This window comes from Pungitius pungitius, chromosome 13 (assembly GCF_949316345.1).
Source record: "Pungitius pungitius chromosome 13, fPunPun2.1, whole genome shotgun sequence".
NCBI classification, from domain to species: Eukaryota; Metazoa; Chordata; class Actinopteri; order Perciformes; family Gasterosteidae; genus Pungitius; species Pungitius pungitius.
In genome coordinates, this window is record NC_084912.1 from 11,153,130 (window position 1) to 11,172,439 (window position 19,310).

General features: G+C 46.2%; 1 protein-coding gene across 3 annotated transcripts; it reads right to left on the reverse strand.

Annotated features, from left to right (window-relative positions):
- Positions 1-17,792, reverse strand: foxn2a (forkhead box N2a). 3 transcript variants are annotated; one of them, XM_037465568.2, is made up of 6 exons: positions 17,539-17,789; positions 7,545-8,122; positions 5,212-5,336; positions 4,931-4,980; positions 4,234-4,302; positions 1-3,565 (listed from the first exon to the last, which is right to left on the reverse strand). In XM_037465568.2, exons 2-6 carry the CDS (start codon positions 8,106-8,108, stop codon positions 3,141-3,143), a joined length of 1,233 nt encoding a protein of 410 aa, XP_037321465.1. In that variant the 5' UTR covers positions 8,109-8,122; positions 17,539-17,789; the 3' UTR covers positions 1-3,140. The 3 variants fall into 3 exon arrangements, with proteins under 3 accessions (XP_037321465.1, XP_037321466.1, XP_037321467.1); XM_037465569.2 differs by lacking the exon at positions 17,539-17,789 and adding an exon at positions 16,861-17,488; XM_037465570.2 differs by lacking the exon at positions 4,234-4,302 and having other exon boundaries at positions 17,539-17,792.
- Between the last annotated feature and the right edge of the window lie 1,518 nt (positions 17,793-19,310).

Below are 19,310 nucleotides of genomic sequence, written 5' to 3' on the forward strand. Positions count from 1 at the left end.
AAAACAAGAACAGGTTTTTATTAATATTTTGAAATACCATATATAATGCAATTGCATATCTTTGGCGAAAATAAATCTTATAAACATTTTATCAACAGAGGTTAGCATACAAAAACCAAAATGTCGGTCCAGTAGACATGGCAGACAACTGACACTAATTGATACTGGGTTGGCAACGAAAAATGTTCTTCATACCCTTAGGAACTGCAACAAAAATTTAGCAAATCACATAATCAATATTCAACAACAGGTGTTGAGCAATGAAGGAACTGGGCTTTGCGTTGGACGCCTAAATGTTTAGGTGGCTCATCCACAGATCTGACTCATGTCAGGTGAGTCTGATCCAGTTTTCACTGACATTATGAACATGCATAAGCATGAGTTATGAGTGGCAGTAGTTTTTTTTAATTGTTTTTTTTGGTGACTAATCTGCGATGAGACCGAGAGCCAATATTCAATTTGTGACAACTTGGTTCACAAGATCTAAAGGTTAACATGAGACAAATGGAAAAGATAAAATAAAAATAAACGATTCAATCTCCGTCAATTCCCTTCTGCAATGTGTCTTGAATCCTATACCCCAGCTATGCATCAAGTTTGGCAACAAAAAGGTTTAAGGATCAATGACAATAAACTATCCGGCATAACAAAAAGCATCAAGAAAACCTGGCAGTCAAGGTTAGATTGAAAAACAAAAACACCCTCCCAAAGACAGTAGACATTGGCAAAATACTTAATCACTATATCATAGTGAAAGAAAAAGAAGTGTATTGCTGTAAAATAAGACATGAAAAAAAAATACTTATTAAGTGGTGTTCACAAAGGGAGAAAAATAAATCTGCCTAGTCATTCGTTTAAAATGACCGGTTTTTGATAGACTTTGCATTCAATAATCCCATAAATTAATGTCATAAATAAGGTGATGATTAATGAACAATAATTTGTTCTTTTTTTTCACAGCTAAACAAGACCAGTGTATGCAAGTATTACTTATTAGTAGAACTGCAGCGAACTCTGCTAAGAGCAGTTCTCACTCTAAAGCTACAAAAATAACCCAAGAGACTGGTTGGGTCACTGTAGTGGCCAGCGTCCTCTCCCATTTCCTGTTCGGATGATTCAGAAAACTGGGGCATTGTTACTCCCACCGCTGCATTGTGTCAGCGGAGGAATACAGTTACCGTCGCCCTTTGCACTTTTACACCAGTGGCACGGGGAAATGTTTGGCACTGACCATGCATGCTATACGAACAGTCACTGCGACAATGTGATCTAGTGCTGCGGGAAGCCATATTATGATTTTCTCTTTGTTTACCTCAATGGGCTTCCATGCTACCTTGTATTGTGCGCTGCCAGCATACAGCCTTTTTTTTTTTTTTTTTTTATAGTACAAATGACACTTTTGGCCTTTTACGCAAGCGGCTCGCAACTTCCCCTCAGTGAACTGCATGCAATCAACTGACAACAAACACTCCATTTCACAGCTTGAGAAGAGAGCGTGCACTTCCTTAATTTTGTTCAAGGAGGACGAGTGAGGACAAAACACTGGTGGCCGGCCAGAGCCGGGGGCACAGCACGAGAGCATCGCAGGTCTCCCACCCCTCCAGTTCTCTCTGGCCACGTACTGTCTGTCCCCTTCTCGCCCTTTGACCTTGAGTATGCACCATGATCCACACGGTTACAGCCTCCTTCTCCCACAGAACAGACACAGCCTCCCCTCAAGTTGTGAATGAACTTTACCACAGGTCTGGCCAAGTGAAAATGAGCTGTATCAATTTGTAAAAGTACATGGTGCAAAAAACAGGAGTGCTGCAAACCCAAATAAGTCGCTGTTTTAGTTTACCGTCCGCTCCTTATTCTGGTTATTAACCAGCTCTCCATTCAAAAAGGACCGGAAGCAGGTAGAGTACCAAGCCGCTCTACAATACAGCTGTAGCGAGGAGATCCGTCATTACACCAAACACATCCATCGGGGAGTACGATTACTTTGTCAGTAGAGGAGAAAGTGTTTGACAATTTCAAACTCTTTCTGGCAAGACCGTCATATTTCAGGTTGAGGCTGAAGTCGACATGCACTATGATACAGGCACGCACACGAAACACACAAAATCAAATGAAATCTATGGAGGTTCACCTATTAACAGGCAGTGAACATCTGGCAACAAGTGGCAGATGCTTACTTTGCATAGGCTGCCACCAAACATGTGAATATATGTCTGCACAATAGATGTCAAAAACACACTGATGAATAAAGGGGGTCGACAGGATGAGCAGCTGATTTGCAAAATAAAAACAGCTTTCATTTGGGCAAAACTGAGTGAAGTAGTATAGCTAACTTTGCAACTAAATTTGGCAGTGGTAGAGTAATACTATTTCCACATCTTGCTGATCCTGAAATAGAGCCAGAGCTTGTATGTAATAACTACCGCATAACAAGATAATAGTACTACTCCATTATTTTCTTAATTGTAAAGTTCAACTAGCATACTCAACTCGGAAAAATGCCAACATGAAATTAAGTAAAAAAAAGTTAAGGTTGTGGATAATTATTGCAGCTCTCTTACAAGAGGATTTGTGGAACAGGAATTCCTTTCATAAACAGTGGAATTTTTTTGTCTTTAGCAGGAGAAAATGGATAACACCAGGAGGTTAGGTTTTGTCTGTTACAAACATGCATTCATTCGTTCATAAATAGATTCACTTGGAAGAGGATACAGGTTTGAGGAGGAAGCATGCAACGCTTTGAGTTATAAAACCTTCAGCTTTTTCCCATCATGTCTTTTTGAGGAAAAAAAATCGTGAATCACAATCTTCTAATCCAACAGAAGCAGGCAGGTCATTTTGGATAGTTTTTTCTTGATGTTTCTCCGTAGCCCAAACACCAGCACCCCTCCCCCACCCCGAGTTACAAAAGTCTCTATATGGCTTTGTTCTCCTGTGTGAACGATACTATTGCCATTAGTTTTGTTGGACTGGGATACTCCCTAACAAAAGAAAAAAAAGGCTCAAAATGGCCAATGAACGATCAGATAAGGAGAAGGAGGCACACTCGGACACACGATCAGGGGTCAGAGGTTAGGGTCCAAAGGGTCCGGAGTCTGATGGGGCGCAGGTGAGGGGGGGGGGGGGGGCGAAAATAATTTTCATTTCCTGTTCAGTTTTGTGCTCTTGACAGTGCGTTTGGAGCCCTCCGTGCAGCTGCGTATACCGGCGAGGTGCAGCAAGGACCCGGCGGCCTCCTTCAGCTCCTCGTCCAGCTCGGGCTTCGCCTCGCGCCGCGCCCTCTTGGCGGCGGGCCACTTGATGGCCGGCGGACGTCGAGAAGTCTGGTGGACGCCCCTCTCGTCCCAGAGGTCGGAGTCCTCGTCGCTGTGGAAGCCCTCGCTGCCGGCGCGGTGGGACTGCCGGCGCTCGCAGCCTCCTTCGTCCAGGGAGGAGAGGGACGAGGAGGAGGAGCGGGAGGAGCAGCGCTGCAGGGCGACGCTGCTGTAGTTGTGGTCCTGCTTGGGATCGCTGCTCACCAGGACAGAGTCGGGTCGGGAGAGGTCCAGTGGGCCGTCGGAATTGCCTGGGAAGAGCACAGCGTCAGGAGAAAAAGCAGATCTTTTCAGTCCTGTTACATTGGAGTAAATGCTCAAAATATACACTATATTATCATGTGGAACTAGATTCACAGTTTCGGGATTTTGTTGGCTAAAGGTAAATGCCATACTATGTGAGGACTTGTGCGACTCTACAGGTAACCAGACTTAGCTTTATATTGTTACGTTCTAAGAAAGAAAGAGCCAGACCCAGCGAACCATATACTGCAGCTTTCTCTCACTTTGTTTACAAACATTAAGCAGAAGTGATTCTTGTCACAGCCCACAACACCTAATTTAAATATATATATCTATATATATTCTCATTAAAGCAGACCATTGCAAGGGAAAGCAAAAATATCAGCAAAACCCAATCATACTGAAACAATACTTAGAGGGCGCCGGCCGAAATTCAATCAAACTATTCCTTCAAGAGGAAGAATTTCTGCAGGAAAAAATGTATGTTATAAGTTACAAGTAATGTTGTGGAAAACCTTTTCTACACTAAACAGTTGCTTGTAAAAACAGGTGACTTGCACACAAAATAAAGCACACAAAATCAAAGATGACATAAGCAATGACAGGGTGGAATGTCGGAGGAAGGAGACAAAGATCCCCAAAGTATGAAAGTATGGCTGCTTGTGGATTTTCTTACATGGGTCAACGTGGTGCCCAGGGGCAGAGTTTAAGAGCATCATGGCAGTGGCAGCGTCAATGTCAGACTCTGGAAGAGGAGAGAACATGCATGATGGTCAGTCCTGAGGTGTGAAAGCATGCTAGCAAGGCATCTGTACTCTGACTGGGCTCCCTTCAGTTATTCTAAACCAGGGACAGAGTGACACAATCAATGCTCACCAAATGGATCGGTGATGCAGGTGGTTCGCCGAAACGAACCAGAGGATGGATTGAAGCCACGGTAACGGCATCTGATCTTTTCAGACCTGACAAAGTGTCTAAAAGCCTCATAGCTCACTTCTGGGGGCTCTAAATAATTAATGATTACAGTGAGACTGAGTGCTTAACACAGCACCAGCAGAACCTCTGCCTGTCGTCAAGGTTACCAATCCAAGAGGCGGAGGGTTTGGGGAGGGGAGGGGGGGGGCAAGGCTGATGCATCGACTCGGAGCGCTCTACATTATGGTCGACATGAGGCATCAATGATTCGAAAGCAACAAATGAAACCAAGAGTTGAGGATACAAGCATAGCGATGCTGAATGTTCTGGGACTGACATGTGAACAAGCAACATAATAAAAATACCAAACAACACACAAGCTACAAAGAACTGCACTGATTTTGATACACCTGCTTTTAATGTAGACATCAAAAAAGTTGGGTTTGTTTCCTTCTCACCTTTGAATGAGCAGCCTTGTAGAAAAGGATGGCGAGGGGGCGAGGAGGCACTGCAGACGGCACACAAACACACAGAAAGGTCAGATCTCGAGTTTGAAAAGGAGATGTTAAGTACTACGTGTGCCTTTCACGTATTCAAATAATCACGCTTCAAACAGATGCATAAACCTGTTGTGATAGGCTTCACTAACAATGTATTGTCCCATGAATACATGGAATGGGGTATTAGTGATTCACAAATCTAATTTGCAGCATCCCGGGAGTGACTGGTGAAAGTTTACCTGGGTGGGGAGGCGGGTGGTGTGCAGAAGGCATATGCGGCAGGGAAGTGCTGCTTCTTAAGGGCTTGGATCAGGTTGGGGCGGTACTCCGGGTCAACACACCAGAGAGAACCTTTTCCGTTGGCCTGTAGAAAAGAGCAGTGAACGTCAAAGTTCCAACATGCGAGCATCTGTGAATCAATGATGTTCTTTTAGCAAAAGAAAAATCCATGGATCACTGTATTAGTGTTTAATGTTTCCTGAAAATGTATTTGATTGGTCCCTGGATTATGTTGTAACAACCCGGTGGATTTTCCCACCAGATCTTGTGGAACATTGCTGAAGCCTAGCAAATTGCCTTTCCTTTCCAATAATTACATTACATTTGCAATATATTTACGTGAATACAAAGAATGCATTCATTTCAGATTGCGGTCTTTTTCAAAGCCCTTGAAACCATATTATTGATTCCCTTCTTTGCACTTTTTTTTGTGAAATTGTGAACTTGAAACAACATATTTTTATATGTCAGAAGTTTAGCTTACATTCACTAAATTAATTCACAAAATCCTCAGATGACAATTGGAGTTAGCTCTGCATACAGCTCTGCATACAGCTCTGCATACAGCCTGATCCTTCTTTTCCACAGAAAGTAAAAAAATGCTAAGCAACCAGTTCGTCAAGGGAGCACATAATAAACAAAGCATTAGAAAATAGAAAATGCATAACTGAGAATTCCTCGATGGCCTAAACAAAAAGGAGGGAAAACTGCTCCTCAGCAATGTGTGAGGAACACATTTGTCAGTTAGCGGTGTGTGCGCGAGTGTGTTAAGTGTCACTTTAACTGATGGCGGCGCATTGCCCAGTCTGGTAGGAGAATAGAGGGAGGGAGGGAGGGAGGGAGGGGAATAACCTTGACTCAGATTACCAACCAGCCCTGATGCAGGAAGAAGGAAACGTCTCCATGGCAACGGAAACCACCAGCCAGTGTCATGTGAAACTGGTCTCTCGGCAGACGAAGGGCTCACGCTGTGCACCTGCATGCTGAGTGGCCTGCACTGCACCACGCCACTACTCACCCTGCGCTAACCGCCACTGCCTCGCAGGAGAAGTGCGGGGAATGTGAGGTCTTAGCCGGCACCACAGGCTGTGCAAGTCCCAACCCATAGCGGAGGTCAATATGGCTGCCATCGAGACGGTACAGAAACATGCAAATCAGGTGCATCTGACACGGGACTGTACTCGTGGGGACATCCCTCGCACCCCCTAAAAACGTATGTATTGTACAAAAGGGAAAACTAAATATGAAACAAAAGCAAAACCTCTCCAGTTCGCTTTGGTTCAACGATGGAAGCCCATTTAAGCTACAAAAATGTTGACATGCGCAGGCTCCTTGCAGCAACATCACTGCGGTTGGGAGGTGCCATTTGCGTTGTATTTGTGCTGCGAGCAATTGAACCGGGAAGTCTTCCCGAACTTTACCGAACCAGTGTTGCTCCTCAACAAGGAAAGTCGCTGCAGGATCGAACGCTTTGTTTTCAGTCTCGACGCAAGGTGTCGGCCTCCTCTGCTCCGACTGCAGCTGGGACGGCTGCGCAAGCCGCGAGGTTCCCGTGAGACCGACTTGCCGAGGACAGTAACTGCAGAACAATACGCGCTTTCACGTCAGACACCAAAAATGTCTCCAATAAAACCAGATTAGTCGGTAGTCGCATGTGACAGAAAAAGACGCCAAGACGCTTTGGAAAGTCACTGTACCGAACTATGAAGGAGCCTGGGCTTGCTTTAACTCATCATTTGGAGGTTTTATCGCTGAAATGAGTTACCATACTCTACAAATTACCCAACACAAAAGATTGAAAGCATTACTATGTAAAAGAACTACTAACGCTTCACTTTTTTCCGTTTACCAGGAACTTTGTGGAGACGAGCATGTGCACACAAGAAGGTCAACTTCTCTTTTGTTTCCCCTTCTCTTCCTATACCGGAACACAAATGTGTCACATGGTGCTCTGCCAGGAGAAGGCTGACAAACATTCTCAGCAACATACTCATCTTTGCGCCGGGGGCAATGCTGACTTCCTTTTTCACAGAGTGACTTTGAGGTTTCTATATGTGGGATTCTTCTGTGTCTCTCTCTCACTCACTCACTCACTGCTATTAGAAGGTCGCACCAGGGACAAAGTCCTATCCGAGTGTGTTTGCATTTCCTCAGGAGTATGTGTAACCTTGACCGTATTCCACCGTCATGGCGGCGGAGTCAGAGGTCCAGAGACACCGCGCGCTACAACGCCGACATGCTGAACACTCTTCGTAAGCGTAAATCTGTATGAGCATTAAATTAAACAACCTACCTTCCCCAAACTCCTCTCGACCTTGCGGAAACATTTGTTCAGGGACAAGTTGTGACGCACGGAGTTCTTCCAGCCGGTGGGAGCGTTGGAGAAGTAAGGGAAGTGCTCGAGGATCCAGCCGTAGATTTCCTTGACGGGCAAAGACTTGCTGGGAGACTGCTCGATGGCCATGTAGATGAGCAGCGAGAAGGAGAACGGGGGCTTGGACTTCAACGAGTCCCGCTCCCGGCCTCTGCCGTGTGACGAGGACGAGGAGGACGAGGACGGGCCCTGGCCGGACCCGTAGTCGCCCTCTATGTCGAAGAGGGGGCTGCCGCTGGGCTGAGCCTCCGGGCCCCCCAGGGTGAAGTTCTGAAGCAGGTTTTCATGCAGCCAGTTGAGATTCGTGAGCTCCTCGTCCTCCGTGCCTCCGGTGCGATCCACACTGGTCGCCAGCGGGCTGGACGCGCACTCCGCCTCCGGGAGGGTTCCCATGCCGCACACGCCCCGGAGCCCCGTCCGCTCCTCTTGCATACCCGGGATTTCAGTTTTCTTATCTGGTGACATCCCAATGATTGGACCCATTAAATCAAAGAGGTCTGGAGAAAGAGAGAGAGAGAGAAAGAGATTGTTAATGTTGGAGAACAAAATCACAGTTTTTAATGAACTGATTTCATAACAAAAGTTGGCAGTTTGAAAATAACTGGATGATAGAATGATGTGGTCTTCCAAGCATGTTTTCCTAAGTCCTCCTTGGGGGCAAACCCCTCGTCTGCCTCTATTGCACATGCTGGCCTTCTTACTGCCCCTCTCCATACTCTTGACTCCGAGCCGAGGACCTCCGAGGGGAGTCCTCTCGAGCAACTGAACTGACTTGAGGCCCCACTCCTCGACGCCCACCTCGTTTATAGACCGGATCCCGCTGCTTGTTATGTGTAAAGGAGCATGAAACCGTCTGATGGCCCCAAGAACGAGTGGAAGGCCTCCATCTTACGGAGTGAATGGCCTCTTAAAGACTGATCTGCATTCAGCCAGGATCAAGTCTCAATTTGTAACATGCCAGACTAAGTAGTGTAAAGAGGCTACAGGCGCTAGGATATTCAATATTGCCAGAAGCCCTGCATCATTACCTAATTCTGCCCAAGTACCATCATTAATAAGACAATGATACTTTCCTTTTTTTTTTTTTTTACAAGCTCAGAGGAGGGATTACCGGCATGTCATCAGCAAGGATCCTGTCAAAGTATTTGAATCGAACCCAATGCTGAGTTGTGATTTTAAGTACATACACAGGAAAACACAAGGCCACGTCTCAGCTCACTTAAGTAAGCACGGCGTTTTTTTATATTTGAAATTAAAAGTGTCTGAATATTATAATATAACACAAGCTAAGGTCTTGCACACTGTTTGGTGAGGCCAAGAGCACAAAGAGATCACTCTTTGGCTCAGCTCACAACAAGCTTTATGTCCTGGGTGTCACCATAGCAACCATGCCATCCCTTTAATAAAAGCAGAAATCCGCACAAAACAATATGCATAGATACAATAAGAAAATAATAATGCACGCTGCCTGGCTCTGCCACAGACGAAGCTCCTGCTGCACCCAGTGGGTGGAAACCAGATGCCCCGGTCAGGGGAGGTCCCGGGTCCTCTGGGTGCGGGCACAGATGGAGGGAGAGAGGTAAAGGCACAGAGAGCGAGGGTGGACGGGAATATCTTTTTATTTCTGCACTAAGATAAGAATTGGGTCAAACTCGAGAGGGTTTGCACGGTGGGCGAGACTGCACGCACACGCACACGCACACACACACGTTTGTCAAAGCCAGTGAGGACAAGAGGGGGGATGGAGGAGCCATTAGTGCATTTACAAAACAACCACTCAACCCTCAACGCGGGGATAAACATATAGAAGGCTGATCCTATTTTGTTCAAAAACATTTTTTTTTACAAATATACAGTCAAAGGACGTTTGACCGTATATTTGTAAGTTTCTGTCGGAATGGTTCAGCCTCGTCTGCTCCACAAGTGACGTCATGCCGGACACTTTTTGTCCTGCATGCGGCCCGGCAACCCGCCATTGTCTGAGTCTCAACTTGTCAGCGCCATTGGAATTCACTTTAGCGATCCGCATATACTTGGAAGAAGGAAGTGAGGCAAAGTGCATTCGAGGCCAAAAGGGACAGGAGGAGTGAACATAGGAAGGGACATAACAATAGAGACATCCTATTATGGAAAAAAAAGACCAGGTGACTGGGAGAAATGGAGAGAGTGAGCCAGCGGAGACTTTGGTGGTAGTGCAGTAGGCTGTAAGAGTTTCCCGGGTCCGGGATGAATCACAGCTCTGAGCGATCGGATTTGTCAGGCCGCGAGAGAACTGCCCATTTGTGTTAAAAGGAAATCTCTGCTCGAGAGACCGCAACAAGGAAAGATATCTCTTGACATGACCGGTTCCTACTCCGAATTAATTTAAAAATAGAAAAAGGAGAGACTGGGCCAGACAGTCTGCACAAAAAAGGAGGATAGTTGTGTGAACAGGACAGATATTCAATGTTTGAAAGTTAAATGTTTAGGCACAAAGAGTCCATTTTTTTATAACAAAGCTCTGTTGAATTTGTGTCGATGCCAGAGACGGATGAGGAAAAAGGATTCCTTTTGACAGGGATCCCAGGCGTTTTCTATGAAGACCTATTTTAAGCTGTTCTTTTTAAGTTTAAGTCAAGCCTAGATCAATGACTGTGCTTCCCGATGAAAGCTGATGGAGAACATCTTTGCCTGGATCGGGTGTTTAGTTTGATTAAAGGTGTGTTCAAAGGGTTCTGTGGAGCCGGAGAGAACTGCAGCACTCCCCACGGTGATTCCTTTCTTCTTCTTCAACGGGCCATGACTGACTGACTGACTGCCCCGTAAACTCGATTTCGGTTTTGTGGCGGCAAGATGAGAGGAAGCCGCTGATTAACCTTAAACTTAAACAAAAGACTTTGGGCCATGACCTCTCGGCTGGGCTCTCGGGTGCTATAGGGCTCGCATCCTCTCTTGAGTTTCTTCTCCAGAAGAACCGACTTTTGGATAGCGAAGGAGATTGCCAAAAAGCTGCCTGGCTCGCGTCCAGCCAAACGCAAGAAGTGTTTTACCATCAACGCAGCTGTTGCTGCAACGTTCGCAGTTGCCACCGATCTCGCAAAAAAGGCATCATAGAGAGGCGTCCGGTCCTGTGGTGTATGACGGGACGCGAGTGTGCCGAGGGGAGAGGGAGCTAAAAAGCCAGGACGGCCTGTTGACTGTAGCATCCTTGAAAATACACCAAAGCCGCAATGGCGTTGACCCGGTGTCTCATCTGCAAGTTAAAATAGCCCCGCGCACCGCCAGCCTCGTCATATTCATGTGCAAACAGGCGGGCACTAACAGCAGGTGCCAAGGCCCCCCCCCTCTTTTAAAACTGCTCTTTTATCCTGTTAAGCACTTAGCCTATTCAAAATTACACAAAGACATATGGAGATAGCTTTAAGCGGCAGATCAAGCCGCTGATGTGTCAAATATGTACAGGGGAATGTAAAAATGAAGAGGTGCTGGTTTGAGCTGTTTTTCTGTCAGTGAATCCAACGAAACTGGACTCAGTTGCCACGGTAGCCAATGTTGTAAGGGAAGCAATTGTGCTCATGTCTGTGCATGAAGAGAGAGCTAATGTGGGGAGATCAATACAGGCGGAAAATGCTGAGGCCAGCAGTCTGCTGCGGTTCTTCACAAACCTGTCTGACAGAGAGCAGTGGGAAAGGCCCCGGCCGATCTGGATGTCATAGCACTGCCGACTAAGGGCCATTAAAGCGGACTTCACAAAAGCCACTCTAGGCAACAAAAAGCTATTTTGTGCCTAAAAAAAAAAAAAACTTGACGATTGCCATAAACGGACGATTTTAGAACAGAATTCAAAGAGGTTGTGTTTCCAACTGCCATGGGTTCAGAGCGCTCGCGCCGCACCCTCTTTGACAAGGAAGAAACCAGTTGACACAAACCAGTTACACCTCTGTCATGCACACAGACGCACACAAAGGTGTGTCGCAAAGCCCTGCAGCGAGGGCTGTTATTTGACTCTCCAACTGATGTTTAGGTGACTACACAGTCCGGCCAGAGCTTTAAAAATGTGAATGAGACAAAGGCGGGCTGAGTTAGAGAGAGAGAGAGAGAGAGAGAGAGAGAGAGAGAGAGAGAGGGAGGGAGGGAGGGAGGGAGGGAGGGAGGGAGGGAGAGGGGGGCTTTTCCAAGTCTTTTTTTTTTTCTTTCTTACTGTGAGGGTCAAATTATGTCATAACAAAAAGGCATCCATTAATGTTAAGGCTAATCAGGCTGCTGAGTAAATGAAACATTTTCAAATCAAACCACTGAATGGATTCAAGCGATCTACTCGAAGCCCTGAGGTGAATGAAAACAGCGTGCACAAAGCCTTACGATTGGCCCCCACACTCCGCTCGTACAAAGGGCCAGTTGTTTTTGCTCTAGTCATGTTTTAGAAGTGCTCAGTATTCACCTCACAGTTCCAAACAAGAGGACAGAGAAGGGAAGGGAAGGAAGGCCCGTGGAGGAAGTTCATTTTCAGGGGAAAAACTAATTCGGACTCCACGCGGTGACAGCCGGGGCCCCTCCGTTCGCCGCTGTAACGCGGGACCCGAAAGCGGCGAGGGGCCGAGAGGTAGCGCTCCCTCGAGCAGCGGCTGTTTGCTTTGGCAATCTCTGCATTCCAGCGGCCGGCAGCCGGCGGACTGCCGAGCCGAAGCCCCCGACGGATTGACTGATGCAATCACTCCAGTGGGACGGGTAAACAAAACACCGGATTAATTATCGGGACGTTGGCCGAAAGGCGTCCACCTCACACAGTGACTTGGAACTCAAAAAAAAAAAAAACACACGGGGGCTGCACTTTGACATCGGCGAGGCCTTCGGGTCGCTGCTGAAACCTTATCTCTCAGGTCATGTGGCTTTAGGTTCGGTGTGCAAACACTCAGCCCCCATCAAGTGGCACCGACCTCTTCTACTTATTAATACTAAGGGCCCCCGCCTCGGAAAGTCCTTCTGATGTGGCACTTCCAAATAAATGTTTAATAAATACATATTTTAAATATTAATTTCTTAGTTTGAAGCACAATGCGCCTTTCAAAAGTTCAGTTGAAATTTCGACATAAGCCCTTCCAGGAATGCGCCCCGTGTGAGATTAGTTTCCAAGTAAATACTGCAAGTATATGCAAATTAAATTGTGTAGAAACACAGAAGCCATCAACAAGGCCTTGCAGGAAAAGCGGATGACTGAAGTGTACAATTCTGACTTCTAGAAACTGTATTACATACCCAGGTAATGGAAATATTTACTGCGGCATCTGGTGCGCGTCAAACAACCTAAGTGCATACAGGTGAAAAGCTGAACATGCATTAAGTAGCAGGATGGCAACATGAGAAGAGTTTTCTTCGTCTGCGCCCTTGGGCCGTCTTTCTATTCCTTTCAATGTGGGTAAAGGAGGATCTCCTCAAAACAAGCAGCCATTTTGTTGTTATCTTCTTCTTGGCAAAGCAGGTAGTGGCGCATACGCTGCCTCGCCGACATGGCAATTGTTAAATCTTGAAAGTATGAACTGGCTTCTACATAACAGCCTTTTCTATTAGTCATTAACGTTGAGTCTTTTGTTAGGGCTTAAGTATTTAACGTAGTCTTTTTTAGTCAAACAAACAGCATTTCTTGTAGGAACATTTATTCTCTCGGCGTAAAAACAAATTGAGATTTGCTATTACCCGGGCATCACCATGCAATACTCCACAGGCCGTAGAGAAGCCCCAATAGAACAAATCGGGCAACATTAAACCATCCTTTATTTCACAAAGGACACCTAGAGGTACATGGCCACTGTTATATCCCTTACTGACTTTAACGCCCCCCCCCCCAGCACCTCCCAACATATCGCCATGGTGATCTGATGACAATGTAGGACTTTTAAAAATAGCAGAGCTCTAGACTAGCTCTATCTAGTAAACCGAGCTGCGTGTTTATTCCTGGATTGAGCAGCCTCAAGTACAGAGCCCTGCATAAAACAGTGTATGACGCTGTGTGCGATGCGTCAGTAAAACTGTGCAATCAGCTGACCAGCCCTTCTAATGACGCTATTATTGTACAACAGTCTGATACGTTGGCATTACAGTTGTATGACACGCACACAAACTGGTCGGCCTGTGTGTCTACTCATTTGACAGAAATCCCCCGTTAATTGAACCAGGGGTGGCGGGACAAAGGCCCATTGTGACACAGGACCCAGACTTTCCTTTCTCTCGGCAAGGAAGCGCTCGCATCGGCCTTGCTCTCGTTGAGGCTGCGTCTCGAGTCCAACTCGTCAGAAATGAGACTGGCACACGGTCAGAGTGGGCGGGGGGAGATGGGGTTGGGTGGGGTCTGCTCCTTATAAAGTCGGTGCGTAACCACTGGGACCAATCAAGAGACGTAAAATAAATGACTGAAGTAGATGGAGGGGCGCCACAACAGGGGTACATTACCCATACACAACTTGTGTAAAACATACACACTCTGATGAATAACTGATTTGGGTTTTTTTTATAGACTTTTATAGAGCCAAATGTATAACTGCTCTTCCTTTTCGTTAAGGCCGTACCTACAATATTTGACCAGAGTTTGTAAAATAGTGATCGCTGTTAAGTGGGAGGGCAGGGAATAAAAATAGATGCCATTTAGCTGTACCCTTAACTTCAAACAAACACCACAACCCAAAAAAACACAAAAAAAAAACACAGACAAGTTGAGAATCAGACCAGGAAAGGGAAACAAAAGAAGGGCGGCAGCACATCCCTCCACGGAAGTTTACATTTGCATCTCAAATTCAGACGCCTTTTGTTTGACGAGCAGAATGTCACGGACCCCGAGACGACACACTCCCGGGGATATCCCCCCCCCTTTAAAACACAGGGTTTGTGCAGGGGATGAATCACACATGTGCAGCTTTAATTATTCAAGCTAAGCACCATAAAACTGCACGAAGCCGTAAACTCCCGCAGACAGAGACAGGCCGACATCAGCAGTTAAGAGGAGGAGCTCACTGATTGGTGACTGATCCCAGATCAGATGCGTGCTTCTTCAATTCCACCACCTAAGCTGTCATAGCAGGGAGGGGGGGGGGGGGTCCATGGCCTATAACGGAAGTATGTGTCTCATTTCCACATGCGGATAGTTTATTACTAAATCATTTTCCAGTTTAAATGTGTAAGAACACACAACTTCCTTATTGTGGGAATACAGTTACCTCTCGTGAACAATGACTGCCAAATACCCCATCCTTTCAATCATCTTATTATTCCACCTCTACCATTACAACGATTTAATATAGTCAGGGGAAATCAAAGTCACCAAGGACATGGTAATTACAGGGTGCTTTGAGCTTCTCTGTTCAGCCAATCCCTGAGAAACCAGGTTCAGACTGCGTTGCTCAATCCCAAAAGGTTTTGGGCCACGTGGTTGGGCTTTCGTAATCAATGTGAAAGCACAGTCACTCTTATGGCCACGAGAACATGGTGGATTTGGGAGGACGCAACCTCTCATTTACTCTGGGTCAGAGTACGCGACTCTGCGATAAGACTGATAACACGGCACCGCCACCATTTTGAAGTGCAAATTCTCCACCACTCTTGCTTGGATAGGGCGTAAAAGTAACGAGCCGCAGTGGAGTGCCGTGCCACTTCCTCATTACGCCGCTTTACATCACATTCAGTATGTTGTGACGAGCCAACGGGACAACGGAGCCCCACTGGATCTCATGTCACGGCATGCTAGAAACTCACTTGATCGAAATGGTGTGCTGCAGTGGTCTTTTGACACATTGCCTCAGTATGAACGTACCTCCTCTGAGGAACACCTCTCTGTTCAGTCACCAGTACAGTAAAGTGGAGCACCTTCTCACAAAAGTGACACTGAGTTGTAAAAATGAAGCCTGGCAGTCTGGAGGAGTTTAAGATATATTTGATACCACCGTGTCTATTGGTAGTAAACATGAACATGGAGCGATATAGTGCGTGTTCCTGCCAGGGCATTACTCAATTGAAAATTGTTGTTATGGATTTAAGAAGCAGGCCAATGCCCTTGCGGTTCAACATAACAATGGAAATAACATGATGGTAATGATACTATGACTCACTGTTGTCAAACTCACTTGTTGTTCTGTCAGTTTTTAGCCATCATCAGTAGACGCATCCGATGCTCTCAGAGTAAGCCAGTGACGTTCTCAAACATCATGCACAGAGTTGACCCATAAAAGAACAAAACAGATAATGACTGTGCTTCTCAGGCCCTCAGTATTTCACCTCTTCCCGAGGGGACTTCAAACCATGAAGCATTGTCTCCCAAGGTAACAATTCAAATAACCTCATAGTGGTGCAGGACGAAGTCAAATGCAACGCTCGAAACAACGCCTTCGATCCCAGTATTTATGAACGCATGTTGGAAGTCAGCATTTACAGCGTCACTGGGTTATGACGAGTCTTTATTTATAGCAACGAATGTCAGTAAAGTTAGAAGACCCAGGTCTATTCTGGGAGGCACAAGTCCTTCCCCCTTCGGGGGCTTCTGCACATACAAACATGCAGAGGAGTGGATACAAACAACAGCACAGAACAACAGATGGTTTGACCTACAACATGACCATGGTGGTTCTGGCAGTAAAAAGAATGGCAGATTGACAACATCTGTTTCTTTTGGTGTCTTTTTTGTGTCCCTTAAGCCCCTGTTGCCTTTGTCTTGTGTTGATCACTAGGGCTTTAAAAAAAACTGTCAAAAAGAAAGGAACGTCAGCCTATATTAAAGTCGAAACCTCGCAAAAGACAAGACCGTAGTCCTCCCCCCCCCCCCCTCATCATCATCATCACTTTTTCCAAATACACACAGAAATATCAGAGCGACACAATACATTTTAGTTGAGGTTTGTCCAGCGCAGTAAATTCAAAGGAAGCAGGTAAAGAGACAACTAGAACACACAACAAAACACACGTGGAATAACATAAAGAGCACGAAGACCTACTCAACAGCTAACCTTTAAACTATATCACACTGGATTAAAAAAAAAGAGAGGTTTTCACTTCACTCCGACAATGTTTGCAGAGCTCTCTGTATCTGGGACAATCTTGTGATAATCCATTACATCATGTGCTTTGCTAGCCACGGTAGCCTCACAACCTCTGGCTACACGATATGTAACACGAAACATTCAACTATTTATGAATACGAGGAGAAGGCATGCGTCTTAAAACCAGAAAAAAACCGACAGATATCGATTTGACGTCACCGTCTACTAAAACTTACCACTTCTCGAGAGAGAGTCACGCGACGACCCGAGTCCTTTAACGTCAAAAAGTGCCGGTGGCGAAGAAAAAGTGTCATTTGTAGCCAACACCGAGTTAGTCCCAACGAAGACAGCACCACACACCGCCGAGTGACCGCGACCAGCCGCACAACGAGGAAGACAAAAGTTAAACGCAACGGAGAGGACCGTTGCACAACACGCGCCAGACGCACGGCGACTCGTTACTTAAAAGTATTTCGTACGTGTCCTTCGGCTTTCACTGAAAAGTAGGTTTACGCGGTGTAACGTCACCAAACGTTAGCTCAGCCAGCAGCACAGCCGGGGAGGCAGAGTAGCGCTAGCAGCGGTAGCTCGGCGCGTCAGGGAATCCACCGCTAGGGCTAGCATAACATTTTAACTAAGGGGAATATTGTGGTAATTGCGTTTCCGCACGTAAAAAGAGGGGGTATCCATTCTTTGTCGCCGTGGTACATACGAGCAGAGAGAGCGCAGAGGGAAGTCACGTTAACACTAGCTAGCTGGCCACATGCTGTCGCTTGTTCTGCCATGCTGGCTGCTCTAAGCAAAGTCACTTGACCACATTTACTTTTTCCGCTTGTTCGGAACACAACCCCGCGTCCAGCCAAACGCTATTCAACCCGAGACGCAGTGTAGAAAAATAAGGTTCAAATACTTACAATCATGCACTGCGTGCCTCGTTGCGGTATGTTTAAGGACGCGTCTGTGCGCAGTTTATTCCGATGTCTGTCTCACACAATGTCAGAGATCAGATCAGCAGCTGCTTCCTCCATACACGCAGCGCGCAGATCACACAGCGCACGGCAACGCTACCAAACCCCTTGCCGTCGCCATAGCAACAGGCCCACTTCAGCCAATCAAAACCCCTCCCCTCCTATCTCCCCTGGCAACTGCCGCAGCGCAGGAGCTCCCGTGAACGCGCACGCCATCCTGTTTTGCATCGTGAAATGTGCTTTCACTTTTAACGCCAGCTGCTTGTAACGTAACACAGAGGAGGGGAATGCGTTTTATTAGAGGCATTTTATGAATGATAGGGCATACAGGGAAGTACTGATGGGGTTCATTATAATTTGATTAAGTGTCTGAGTGATCAAGTCGGACTAAACAATCCCGCGTTATTTAGGCTACACAAACACCTCGGGGCGGAGAGAAAGGATGTGTCACCACACCCAGCCTCGTGACGATAGTGGACCTTCAACAGGGCCCCTCCCAGAGTAAACCACGATACAGGGGGGGGGGGGGGGGGGGGACTAACGTGACGTGTAAATACACACACAACAGACACATGCTGTTTGATGCCTGAGCCTTTAGACAAAGCAAAGACAAGCAATGGGAAGAAATAGAAAAGCACAACCATGTAGCCCACTTTCCAAGTTCCCGATGGGACTCATTCTCTGTGAGTGTGTGGAAAATGCACAAAAGTGTTATTCACATGACTTTACGGATGTACTTGTAGAGCAACAGGGAACCCGTGCTATCTGTTGAGTGCAGCTTTACTGGCACACTGACTTTACACCAAACTGTAACTTTCACATAACGGCGATACCTTACTCAGCGTGGCCACTCCATTTCATAAGCGTACACGAGTAGCTCTCAGCGGACGGATCTAACAGCCTCTCTGTTTGCTTTTACTGTGTCTAACCAAATACCAGCCATGCAGTTTGGCCATTCTTTACTGGTGTGGTTGCACACCCTTGTTTTTCCCCTTCTACTAACTGGACAAACAGGCTTTGCCGTTGTGCCATTTCGGCTCTGTGTCAGAGTGAATACCTGAATGATACTCCTGAAAGTATTTTTGTTGATCCGTGGCTGGGTACTTCTCATTAACGGGCTGCTTCAGTTTATCTCGGATGGCAAAGCACTCCAGATGCCATTATATTAATTCATTCATGATTTTGAGCCTTCACTCAGGTTTCTGTGGCACAATTCTCCTGCACACGGAGCTATTCTTAGGGCCAGCAACATGTGTAGACTCTGCCCCATTTTTCCTTCCAGTATCACTCCTTAGGATGATGAAGTTGCAAAGCTGGCAAATGGGGGAGAGGAAAGCAAGGTGCATTAATAACACTGGGAAACAGTTGATTGTGGATGCATTAAAAAGACAGATCCATTAGTCTGTGTGCCTGCAATGGTGCTAATCTGATTGAAAAAGCTGTTAGGCTAAAGCAACATGCCCCACTGACCATCGTCAGAGATGCTTTTAACAGTACCAGAACATTTTCTTGTCCATATAATGTGTCGTCTACCTAGAGGGCTGATAAATGACTTTAGGAATGATCCACTCCTATGACATGAAAGGATAGCAAAAAGGTCTTTGTGGGAACTGTGTAAACTTAACAATAGAGGAGAATAATTACAGTAAACAAATCCCTTTGTATCAAACGGAGTGAGGTGAAGTATGGCAGGATTACAGACTACGAGAGTAGTTCAT

Bases quoted from the DNA above. Each gene is read 5' to 3' on its own strand.
- foxn2a (XM_037465568.2), bottom strand. From the start codon at position 8,108: ATGGGTCCAATCATTGGGATGTCACCAGATAAGAAAACTGAAATCCCG. The intron at 5,337-7,544 runs GTAGGTTGTTTA...TCTTTTCTACAG, and splicing joins TCGAGAGGAGTTTGGGGAAG to GCCAACGGAAAAGGTTCTCT. The intron at 3,566-4,233 runs GTAAGAAAATCC...TGCTCTTCCCAG, and splicing joins TGGGCACCACGTTGACCCAT to GCAATTCCGACGGCCCACTG.